The following is a 12,965-nucleotide window of genomic DNA, read 5'->3' on the forward strand; positions in this document are numbered from 1 at the left end:
ATTGTAGTGTTGAATGAGAACTAGGTTAGAATGAGAAAGGGAAGAATTTTCAGATTTCTGAGAAGAAGGTTTGGAAGTGGGACTAGTTGGAATTGTTGTTATAAGTATTGACCAGGTGTTGGGGTCAGATCTAGAAGCAAAGCAAACAGTTACCAGGATCTTCAAATAAATTGACTGAAATTCCATATGGGTTCATTTTGTCACCAATAATATCTCCTTTCCCAAGATTTTCATGCTTTTGTATTAAATATAAGTAAGATGTAATTTTATTATCTGAAGGCTAAAGGCATGTTGGTTGCTGAACGGAACATAAAATTTCTGTCGTTAAGTAGGAGATCAAGAAAGTTCCCTTGCATGTCAGGCAGGATCTCTGAACACCATTCCAGTAGAAAATAATCAAAATAACTGGAAGAAACAGCTTTCATCATTATCTCCATTTACAAGCAAAAATTGATTGATAAATAAATTAAAATCACTTACAAGAATTACTGCAACAAAACTGCTTTTCACTAATATCTGTTTGATGATAAATACATTACTGATTTATAGTTTGCATCTGAATGAAGGCCATAAAACATAGGAGCAGAAATAGGCTATTCAGCCCAATGAGTCATGAGCTGATCTATGTTCCCATTCAGCCCCACTGCCTGACCTTTTCCCTACAGCCTTTGATCTTGGTTAAGAGCCCTAAGAATTATGTAGTCCAAATATAAGGTGATATTGTTTAACCTCTGGAATTTGCTTTCATTGCCCTGGAAATTCAGATGGCAAAAATATACTTCAAATTTTTGGATTAACTGAGATCTCTCTCTCTCTCTGAAGTTAAAGATTATTCTAAGTATAATGTGTAAAATTTGGGAAACTCACAAGTGCAACAAATGGATCAAGCCATTTGAAGTGGAATCTGTAAGACGGTATAAATACAAAAGACATGGTATCTATTGACGGAGTTCTTGACCTTGATGCAGCTTTCAGCATTTCCTGCATCTTTTACCTGTTTTAGATGAGCTACCTTAACATTGAAGAGAATGTGGACAATGAACTTTGCAAGTTTGCTCTCATATCCCGTGGAACTTCTGAGAGATTCATCCTGCAGGCACCGAGCATTGAAGTCTGGCAAGCTTGGATTCAGGATATCAATCAAGTCCTTGACGCCCAGCGAAATTTCTTAAATGGTAGGCACATTGCACTTGAACATTTCAAATTTCGTATCACTCAGCCAGAACAGAAAAAAGCTGACCTTCATGAAATAATTATTATTGTTTGTGTGATGTGGAGCCTGATGTTCCATATGAGAATGTTCTGCTGGTGCTAAAGCTATAATTCAAATCATCAACTCTATCTAAGCCTATGCACTAAACCACACCAAGATCCTTCAAATTCCTTAGTGACTCCAACTATCCTTTGGATAGAATTAATGGAAATTTATAAAGGTCCTACGAGTCCATCCACTATATTAGCACTGAAGTTAAAAATTATTCCACTTTAATGTTTTAATTCAAATAATTATTTTTCATGGACCAAATTTTTCAGAAAAAATAATGCTGGATCCCACACATACACATCTCTCCTGTGCCCAAGAGTTTTTTAAAGTTGCATGAGGATAGTCCAACCAGGAAAAGGTCCACACCAGACCTTTTATTGGCAAATGAGCCTGGCCAGGTGTTGAGAGTTTCAGTGGGGGAACCTTTTGGCAAGGATGATCACTCTCCTTTAGTTTCAAGTGTAGCAAAGAATTCTATATTGAGCTACTATAGGCATCAGTGTACACATTGTGGAATTGCTGTACATGTTGTCAATCTGATGTACACACTGCAGAGCCTAGTAAGTCTCTCGGCTTGCATGCTGGGCTTATATACATCACTGCTTCCATCTGCACTTGGAACAGTGTGCAGTTTGGTTGCCCCATTACAGGAAGGATGTGAAGACTTTGAAAAGATTACAGAAGTTTACTAGGTATGCCTGATTTAGAGCATATGAGTTTGGGGAGAGATTGGCCAAACATGTGTTGTTTTTTGGTGAAGCATTGGAGGCTGAGGGCACAACCTAATAGAGGTGTATAAAATCATGAGGAGGCATTGATAGAGTGGACAGTCAGAATCTCTTCCCCAGGGCAAAGGCATCACACACTAGAGGGCACATTTAAGGTGAGGGGAGGAAGTTTAAAGATATATAGGGTAAATATTTTACAGAGTGGTCAATGCCTGGAATGGGTTCACAGGTGTAATAGTGGAAGCAGATACAATAGTACCATTGAAAAGACTTCTAAAAAGATTCAGGAATATAAAAGGGATGGAAGTGTATCTATCACTATTAAGACCAAGTAGCAGAGTTTTGGTTTGATTGGTACATCATGTTCAGCACCAATACATCGACTAAAGGCCTGTTCCTGTGCTCAACTGTTCTCTGTACTATCTTAATCTACAAATCAACTATTAAAGAATAGATCATTCATGATTTATAAACTTCCTCAATTTGTAACTGATTTGATCACTCTGCCATGGGTTTTATTTAGGTAACATCATGGTGTTAAATTATATATGTGATATTAATTGTTGTTGCACTTGAACATTAGTCTCACTATACATCCAGTAATTCCCTTTTATTAATTTGCAAAGGTTGATTAGGTAAGGTTGTTTACAAGGAATGGGATAACTGGCAAGTGAGAGACTTTTAAATGTGAGATAGAGAAGTTCAGGTTAGCACGTTCCTGTAAAGTGAAGGATGTGGCTGGCAGGATTAGGTAACCTAGGTTGATGAAAGATATCAAGGTGCTGGTCAGGAAAAAGAAGGTGTCAAGGATCAAGTGAATCCCTTGAAAAGTACAAGGGATGCAGTACACAAGAGGGAAATCCAGGGAGCAATATTTGGACAAGGAATAGCTTCTGCAGATAAGGTAAAGGTGAATCCTATGAAGTTCTACAAGCACAATAACAGTAATATAGGCAGTCCGAGGCCCCCGCTCCTGCCGGGAGCCCGAGGCCCCCGCTCCTGCCGGGAGCCCGAGGCCCCCGCTCCTGCCGGGAGCCCGAGGTCCCCGCTCCTGCCGGGAGCCCGAGGCCCCCGCTCCTGCCGGGAGCCCGAGGCCCCCGCTCCTGCCGGGAGCCCGAGGCCCCCGCTCCTGCCGGGAGCCCGAGGTCCCCGCTCCTGCCGGGAGCCTGAGGTCCTAATGGTATTCAGCAGTTTGGAAACTCCTATAGTTTGGATAGTGCAAGAACCCGATCACAGCAGAGACAGCAATAACTTTCAACACACCCACTTAACTCTCTCTATTCCACAGCTCAACGCCTATATTTTAAACTAGAGTCTTGAAAAGTATTAAGAGGTGGTTTAAATAGCAACAACAATAAAACTTTAAAATTGCAAATTTAAAACTGTGGGTCAAAAAGAGTATCATACTTTGTATTCTCTTGTGATGCTGACTCAGCCATGCTCAACCCATAAGTTGACAACATTCTACTTATGGCCAGCTTGTCAGTTCATAAGTATGAGTTGTTCATAAATTGGATGTTCTTACCCTGTAGTGTAAATCCAGAGAGAACAGGTCCCCTTCTGGATCACCTATGTGTGAAGCACAGCAAATGGGTGAGGTCTCAAATGGTATTTACAGTGGAGAAGGTTGTGGAAGCTGGGAAATGACTTCATTCATTTCAACATTATGGCGGTGCTGGCAGTCTGAAAGCGCATTAAGGTGGATAAATCCCTCAGGCCTGGCCACATGTAGTCAAGGACATTGATGGAAGAAAGGGAAAAACAATACATTTAGATTGTAATTAGGTTTAAAGAAAATCTGAGGGGGGATTTTCTGTCACAGTGGGTGGCTGGCATCTAGAATGTATTTCTTGAAGAGATGATGGACACAAATACTCATAATTTTTAAGAAACATCGAGAGAAGTAATTGAATTATGAAGGGATAGTAGGCTATGGATCTAATGTGGTTAAATGGGATTAATGTAGTGCCTATTTCTAATCTGCACAACTACCCTCAACAAAAAACCTGCCTGATTAAAAAAAAATTTTAGTATTTGTGTAATGTCATTTCTTGTTAATTATAGCTGCGGATATTTTTCTTGTTTTTTCCTTAGTCTTTTTACTTTGCTTCCAGCATTGAAAATATTAACTTGCACTTTATGATTCTGTCTCTGTACAATTCAGTAAATATAATTCTGCCAAAATGGCTTGTTAATAATGAGACAGATTATGTTATATTTTATATCGATATTTTTTAAAGGAGATAAATTGTGGCAGATTTTTTTAGAGTAGATCACAAACACAAACACTTCAAAAAACAGATTTCATTTAAAATGCAAGAGCTCTGTTCAAGCCAGACAGTCCAGGCAAAAACTTTGAAGAATGCTTATAAGGACTTCACAAGTAGCTGTTAATTGGACGCGCCGTGGAGTAATGGATTATTGCTTTGGAAAGCAAGAGATGAACGGACTCGAAGATTAGGTCTGGTACTGCAGTCTGTCTGAATGCATTTTACTGTTCTAGGAGAGTCATGTGGTTTTGCAGGTAGAGAGAGTCAAATAGGTTTTTCTCAGAGAGAGAGAGTGTGTGTTTTGAGTTCAGTTCTACAGTTCAGCAGCAGCAGCTGTGACTGGAACAGGACAAGCTGGAAAGCTTGTGGAAAATCCCCATTTTGAAGATGGGTTGTGAGTTCTTAGTTCAGCCTGGTCAAAGCCTTTGTGGTCCACACAAGAGGAGATGGCTGGCTATATAATGTTTCACTTGAAATAAGGGAAACAAAAAGGAACTCTATGGTGACCTGAAAGAAAGAGGTTATCACCTGGAAAACCCTGATGGGGCAAGTTTCTTTGGCAAGACACTGAAGTGGCTGATTGGAAGGAATCAGTTTGTGTCCAATGAGCAACAAATCTCTCTCTGAAAACCGACAAGAATCTCTCTGAGTGGTAACCATTTACCTTTCAAGCACAAAAGCCTGGTGAAATTCTGTGCATAGTATAAGAATTGCCTGATACCAGTGAGTTAGGTGGGATTGGACTGTGAATCAAAGAACTTTTCTGAACATACACACACATTACATGCACGTGTGCTTAGAATTAGAAGGGAGTTGAGTTATCTTAAGTTAATAGTAATAAGTTAAAGTTTGATCCTGTTTCCATGTTTAAAGATAATTAAAAGAACTTTTGTTTAAGTAACTATTTGTCTTGGTGAATTTCTATTGCTGCTGGGTTTTGGGGCCCTCTGGGCTCGTAACAATAGTTTCAGAGAAAAAGCCCTTAGAAATTTTGTTGATAAACCAATTGGTATAATTTCTCCAGCATTGTGTTTTTACTTCAACTATGGTGTCTGCAGACTTTTGTGTTTTACTTCTGTATATTAGATATTCACCATTTTTACACACTATTTCTCTATCACTATCTGCAAAGTCCATCCTTGTGTTAAGAGTTAAATTTAGACATACAGCATGGTAACAGGTCATTTCGCATCACGAGTCCATGCCGCCCAATTTATGCCCAATTAACCTGCACCCCCAGTACGTTAGACATGCAGACATGGAAAGAACGTACAAACTCCTTACAGACAGTGCAGAATTCAAACCCTGCTCCTGATCGCTGGCACTGTAAAGGCATTGTGCTAACCGCTACGCCAACTGTTCTGACCTGTGGTCCTAATAGGAAAAAAAAAGTATCTAACCTCTAAGAGCCTTAGAGAAGCTATATTTTTGACATTGCTGAAGCATTATTGCATGTCTACTTTAACATATTTGGCAAGAAATTAAAATATTACTTTTCTATGATATTACAAATCATTCTTATTCTATTTGTGACTTGACCAGATCCTCCCCTGATTTCTTGATCTTTGTTACAGCACTGCAATCACCGATTGAGTATATGAAAAGAGAAAGTGGCCCACAGGTGTTAGGAAAACCACAAGCAAGCAGGATCCCCCAGCCAAATATCAGAGCACTCTCCTCTTCCCATGCTGAAAAGCCTCTGAAATCGTCGGTTCACAATCCATCATTACCCCTGTTGAAGCTATCTACCTCCAATGGAACCGCAAGTTTTGTTGATGATCAGCAATATGGAGAATATGAGCAAATCAAGGTACTTGCACAATGAAGTCTTCCACGTCGTAGAAAACCCGAGGAACTGCATTGCATTGGTTTATCAGTAACTCGAGATCTTTGGACCGTTCATTCCAAAGTATTGTAGTGATTGTGCAACTGTTTATTCAACCATTCTAGCAGACTGATTATTTCCAACAAATAATCGAATATTTATTTCTGGTAGATCATAAATGGTGATATGCAAACAGTGCTATTTGAATATTACTTGTATCATTGGATTAATCTGGGAAATTATCTAATGTATGCATAAAATCATTAATTAAAACTATAAAAGCCATTGCATACTTGCTTAACATCCCCTAGCCAAAATGGGGAAGCTTTGCAAGTCACAATCCACACCATCTCACCTCAAAACAGCCCTTACAGTAGATGGAATTAAGCATCATGCCTTCCAAAAGATATTTAGAGAGGAAGCAAGAGACATTTGTCTTAATGTGTTGAATGATTTTCTAAATGTTAACTATTCATTAATTATTTTGACTTGCAACACATTTTTCTGATTTTATTGTTACCCAATCCCAATAACATACTTACACAATTAAAGTCATCTAATTTATGCCAATCCACATGTTTAAAACAGTCATTTTACCTTCAGGGTTACAGCATTCAAATAAGCCTATCCCTTAATGGAAATGGCATGCTTGTCTTCCATTTTAATAGCAAAACAGCTGACTAATACCTTCCAACATGAAATCATTCAGATTATCAAGACACTGCAATTGAATTTGTCGCACACTATGATATATAAATAGCAGACTTGTGTTTCTTGTTGCAGCTGTCCTACTCCACAGCATCCTAGTTACAGATAATGAATGAGTAGTTTTAATTTGATTTAAGTTCAGTAAATTCATGAGGCTGATATAAAAGTGCCAAGTGCTTTGTTTTGTATAGTTTGTTTGTCTATTCTCCTTAGGTATCATGGACTTTGATGAGGTCAATATGGAAACTGAAAACTCTTTCCACAAATGTGTCAGGACAGATGACATGGTTAAGTGTGTGGGCAAGGGTCTGGCAGATAGAGTACAATGTTGGCAAATATGAGGTTATCCACTTTGGAATGAAAATTGGAAGGTCAGAATATTATTTAAATGGCAAGCGATTGCAACATGCTGCCATGCAGAAGGACTTGGGAGTGCCTGTGCATGAATTGCAAAAGGTTGGGTTGCAGGTGCAGCAGGCTATCAAGAAGGCAAATGGAATGTTGGCCTCCTTGCTTGAGGGATTGAATTTTAGAGCAGGGGAGTTATGCTACAACTGTGCAAGGTTCGGGTAAAAGACTGTATCTGGAGTACTGCATGTAGTTCTGGTCTCCTTGCTTGAGGAAGGATGTACTTACTGGCTTTGGAGGTGGAGCAGTGGAGGTGTACCAGGTTGATTCCAGGGATGAAAGGGTTAGCCTATGAGGAGAGATGGAGTCATCTGGGACTGTTCTCACAGGAATTTAGAAGAATTAGAGGGGATCTGATAGAAACATAAAATTATGAAAAGCATAGATAAGATGGAGGTAGGTAAGTTGTTTCCATTGTAGCAATGGAGGCTACCTAAATAAATTTATTTAAGATAAGGTTGAATAGATTTTTACATAATAAGGGAATTAAGGGATATGGGGAAAAGGCAGGTAGGTGGAGATGAACCTACCATCAGATCAACCGTGATCTCATTAAACTCCGACTCATATTTCTTAAACTGCCTTGTGTGGTGGTGCTTTCTTTCTGCTATTTCTGCTGGCTTCTGTGGGCTCCCAAAGGATCAACCTGAAGTCTTCAATCCCATCTGGAATATTTATTCAACATTTTGAGTGTTTGTGGGCCAGGGATTTCCCAGCATTGGTGCTGATCTTGCAATTTTTAAGAAGGCTTCAAATATATCCTTAAATGTTTTCCTTTGTCTATATGGTAATCTCTTCCTATGATCGAGTGTTTGTTTTGGATATCAGGTACTGAACGCATAAACAACTAGGCCATTCCAACTTAGTGGCTGTAGAGCCTGGGAGTAGACACGTTGATTCATTTTTTTTTCCCCTTTCAGTAAGTTTGGAAGATTGTGTAGAGATAGTTGCTGGAATTTTTCCAGTGCCTTGTACCAGAAGCAGGTAGGAGTTTAGGAATCATTGTTGCCCTGCAGACTGAGTTTTGTGCTAGGTTTGAAAGATAGATCATCTATCACCTTTTCTAACAATGGACCAAAAGCTGTGCTGGCAGTTACAAAGCAATGATGAATTTCATGGTTAATCTCCTCCTTTGCTGAGAGGTGGCTACCAAGGTCTAAGAATTCATTCACATTTTCAGGGGTTCACTGTAGAAAATGTGAACTACATCTATATGATAAGGTGGGTTCATTTTGTCTTTGTAGATGTTGAGTTTAAGGTCCATTCTCTTGTGGAGATCAGTTAACAAGTGGATGATAGCTTGGAAGGAACATTTTAAATATGGTAATTAAATAACATGGACAAAAAATTAATATATAGAATTGGTCTCACAGGATGGTTGGATGACTCCATTTATTTTAGATATAATAGGGGAAACAATTTTTGAGAATTGCTTTTATAAATATGCAAAGCACATGAAGGATATGTCTCCAAATGTTGCATTTAAATATTATTTCAATAATGCAAATCAAATCTAAAATGAAGAAAATATTGGTGAAAATAAGATATGGATTTAGCATTCTACTCTCACTTTGGGGATTACTTTTTAAACTAATTTTCCCAAAGATCAGTGTTTGAAAAATAATGTCTCTTCTAATTGTTGACAGATTCTCTCAATGTAAAGGCAGACAGTAAATTCTAATTGGATGCTGTTTTCTTTGCACAGAATAACACTGCTGGATGCAATGGGACCTCTGCCATGTTGGTTACCCAAGATTATGCTGCAGTGAAAGAGAATGAGATTTGCGTCTTTCAGGGCGAGGTGGTTCAGGTTCTTGCCATTAACCAACAAAACATGTTCCTAGTGTACCGACCTGCAAATGAAAACTCCCCTGCTGCTGAAGGGTGGATTCCAGGCTTCATCCTGAGTTACACCAGTGACTACTCCACAGAGACTGACGAAGGAAGCATCAAGTAAGTGCCAGGTGCTGCCCTGTGGATGTAAAGAGAAAGATGGCGGGTTTTCCCTCCTGAATTTATCCACAAAGCCATTGGAACAAACTTCAGAAATACCCAGTGAATGCTGGATCATCAGCTTAGCAGAGCTATGTCTGAAGGCTCCATTTTACTGTTAATATTTGTAATGCAAGTGACAATATGCAGTCCTGGAACATTTTACGTTAACCCTCACAACACTAATGTGGAAATGACTGGACTGGAAGTATGTTTATGTTGTGTTACTAATACATTTGTTTTGAATTTTTATAAAGATTTGGCACAAGGCCTAATGTTGATTTGAGGCCTAACTTCTCCAGCTAGAGAGAAATTGTTGTCTATGGCAATTTGTAAAGCATGTATTTTTTTATTTTCTTTTAATTTCAAAGTTATGGACATCATATTGTAAAAAAAAATTTGTTTTGCCAGGTCTCCTACTAATACATTCCTGTACAAAAATATTTTGCACTATTTAATAAGCCCATATAAATAGTCAGGTTGTGCAATATAGTCAGACTTCTCTTTGTTGTACTTGTAATGTAACTAATAAATGTATTTTAAATATGTAAAATAATTTTGAATATGAGCATGTTTTAAATAAGTGAAACGGTAAAAACTGTTCTGCTCAATTTTGAAGTGCAGCGATTAGAGGTGCAACATTTATCGACTCATAACTGTGGCACCCTAAAGCACTTATTCCCTGAATTCCATGAATGCTTTGAGTTTACCTGGACAACTCTTTTTCAGCTTCTGATTATATTCTGCGTCCAATTACTAGCATTTCATTTTATTTGTTGGTTTTGGTTAAAAAAATTATCTCTTTCTGCCTTTTTCAACCTGTTTACTTTGTAGGATATTAACACCAGTGTTGGAGGAAATACAAATAATTAATTTAGACCTTATGAGATTGTGTGATGCATAGCAAAGACTGCCTAATTGAGGAGAAGTGTTTCCTGTTAAATCTGTCAGCTTTTCTGCCAAAGAAAATAAGACTATAAGACTCCTTGATAGATTTTGTTTTGAGAGCCTACTTGTTTTTTTTTCTACTGATGGCTGCCAGAGTTTTGGAAATGAACTGGATTGTGTTTGGCCCCATATCCATCAGAAGCCTAAGTTATTCAAGTTATTTGGTGCATTTTTTGGTACAACAGGAAGTCATGTTCTTGGCATACATCACTGCATTTGAGAAAACGAGGAGAAAAGGAGAACAGTGGGAAAAATGAAGGGAGGTTTGAAAATGATGCCCGTAAATCCAAGGATATTCTGACCAACAAGGCCTCTGTTAATGTGAGTAAGTTGACAATTAGGAGCTGCACATTCACACTTTATAAGGTCCTGACACAAGGTATTATTCTTGTTGGTTTATTCACTTAGATTATTTGTGACATTTTTATTCCAACAGAATCAAAATAATTCATGCATTTAAGCCATATCAAAAACTTTTTTTGGAGTGGTAAAAATTTTTGTGTCCAAATTAAATATTTCCCTCATGCGATTGGTGAAATTAATAGCATTAATCATTCTAAGTTCAGGAAGCTGTTCTAGACAAATTTCCACTGAACAAAATTAACATGATATTGCTGAAATATGGATCTGATTCACCAGACTAAGACTGATTTCAGTAAATGCAAACCTTGTGCTTGACCTTCAAACAATAGCCTACTTACGCAGCCTACAATTAACACTTGTGTTTGGAACTAATATCAGAAACAGGAACATAAATGCTGTTGATCTGTTGTCACTAAAAACACCTCTGTTTACAATACAGACTGTGGGTGTGTCTGGAGATCTGAGAACACTGTATATTCTTTCGCTGGAATTGTGAATAAATTAAAGGTTTTTTTAACAACTGTTGTCTGGTATCTTACTCTGTATAAAAGTGTGAACTCGCTCAAGGTATTGAAGAATTTTTTATTTTTGCAAGTTATATTCAATTTGGTTCTTTGAAAAACAAATGTCCAAAGAATAACTTGGATAATTTTGGCCATTTATCAATGTGCTCCAATAATTAACTTTAAAGAAAAGTTTAAATGTGTGCTATCATGAAGGCTGCAGTCCCATTCCAAAATAATGTTACTTCCTGTCTGAGTTCATGTGTTATAATTCCATTGATCTGTTTGCAATTGAGCTTTAATGTTTTTTGCTGCTACTTTACAACTTTTTATAATGTAATTAGAACATATACCATTTTGAAGGCCCGCTGCAAATTTAATGTCATAGTGTCTATGTTTTCACCTATTTTACTAAATTTTTATCACTGAATGTATGTTGCAGATATTGAGCAAGTATGAGACTTTAATTATCTGCAATTCTTGAAAAGATGTTTTCATATAGAAATAAAGCCATGAATGTATGTGTGGGCTGATTTGTGGTTTTAATCACTCATGCACTGAACTTGGTTTTGTAGTAGAAATTTTTGCAAATGAATTCCTCTACTAATTCTGATTTTACTTTTTTTCTCTTCATGCTGCAACTAAAGGAGTCTAACAGTTCTGAGGAATCCGAATGTGATGATCTTGATCCTAAAACTAGCATGGAGGTAGTAACAACTATTTTACTTGTGATATTCAAATGGGTATACCCGCAAAGTAGTGATAATCAAAGACCAATAATGATCAAGCCAAGTTTTCCTTTCTCTTCTCTGAGCTGAAGACATGTCATTGACTTTCACGTTTTTGCTTATATGATTATTTGAGTGTGATATAAATAAATGTAAAATCCTCGGTGGTGAACAGTTGATTTCAACCAGACTTCTCGGTGAAACAATGAAAGCAGATGAGTTATTTGGCCTTTTGGAGAGAAGGAAAAGATAATTAATGCATTTCCATTACTTCTATTTAAACTTTTGCAAGTCACTCACCAACTGGCAACCATGCATCAAGGACAAGTCTCTGAATGTGCCTAATGCAGCTGTGGAGGGAAAAGATGCCATTGCCTTTCTATCAACCAAACAGAATTTTTAAGGAGACTGTAAAATAAAAAATAGTTAAATCATCTTTACTCACCTCCACTAAAGATTGTGTTAATTTTTCTTTTACTACCTGAAGAAAGATACAAAATAGTTAAGTTTATATCAGTTTTTTATTTAGTATTTGCACTAGGTTGATGGTAATGGGTTAGGGATGTATAATTTGTAACTTACCTGCAGGGGCAAGGTTAAATTTGATTTAATACATGAAAAATCCTTGGGGTGATCATTGAATTTATTTTAATATTGGAAATTTGGAAATGTGCATGACCACTGGAAGCAAAATGAAAACAGAAAATGCTGGAAACATGCAGGTGGAATCTGTGGAAAGCAAAAAGCAAGAGTTTACATTTCAGGTCAAAGAAACAAAAACTCATCAGAACTGATACCTCCAGCTATCATGTGAGAAAAAGAATTTTTCCAAATAAACATTACCATTAAATATTCTGAGTCCTTTAGCTCACTCCGTGATACTTTTGTTCCATCAAAAACAACCCAGCTGCCTTCAATTTTCCCATCACCCACTGTCCTGCATGCAAGTTTTTTTTTGGGTGTTTCTCACTTTATTTTTGTTTTTTTGTAATATATAAATTACTGACTGTTACGCAGTGCAGAATATCATGGCCTAGTCGATGGATCATGCTTGAGCTGAGATGCAAACTTGATGTAGTGTATGCAGAAATTTTCTGAGCTAAAATCAATTTTAGTAGCTGGACTCAAAGGATAATAATTGTCAGGTGTGGGTTTTTTTTACAAATAGAAGGCTATAATCAATAGGGCTCCATTCACCATCCATTTTTATGGATATTAATGGTATGTA

At 37.4% G+C, this 12,965-nt stretch overlaps 1 protein-coding gene across 22 annotated transcripts in view; it reads left to right on the forward strand.

Annotated features, from left to right (window-relative positions):
• The window catches only part of LOC138762132 (kalirin-like), an 873,682-nt gene that overhangs the window by 801,076 nt on the left and 59,641 nt on the right, over positions 1–12,965 (forward strand). For all 22 annotated transcript variants that reach the window (XM_069935559.1, XM_069935558.1, XM_069935560.1 and 19 more), the window contains 5 exons: positions 1,004–1,175; positions 5,837–6,072; positions 8,909–9,156; positions 10,329–10,464; positions 11,657–11,716. In XM_069935559.1, coding sequence (XP_069791660.1) covers positions 1,004–1,175; positions 5,837–6,072; positions 8,909–9,156; positions 10,329–10,464; positions 11,657–11,716 — 852 coding nt within the window. The remainder of the gene's footprint in view (positions 1–1,003; positions 1,176–5,836; positions 6,073–8,908; positions 9,157–10,328; positions 10,465–11,656; positions 11,717–12,965) is intronic.

The sequence above is a fragment of the Narcine bancroftii genome, chromosome 4, assembly GCF_036971445.1.
Source record: "Narcine bancroftii isolate sNarBan1 chromosome 4, sNarBan1.hap1, whole genome shotgun sequence".
Taxonomy (NCBI): domain Eukaryota; kingdom Metazoa; phylum Chordata; class Chondrichthyes; order Torpediniformes; family Narcinidae; genus Narcine; species Narcine bancroftii.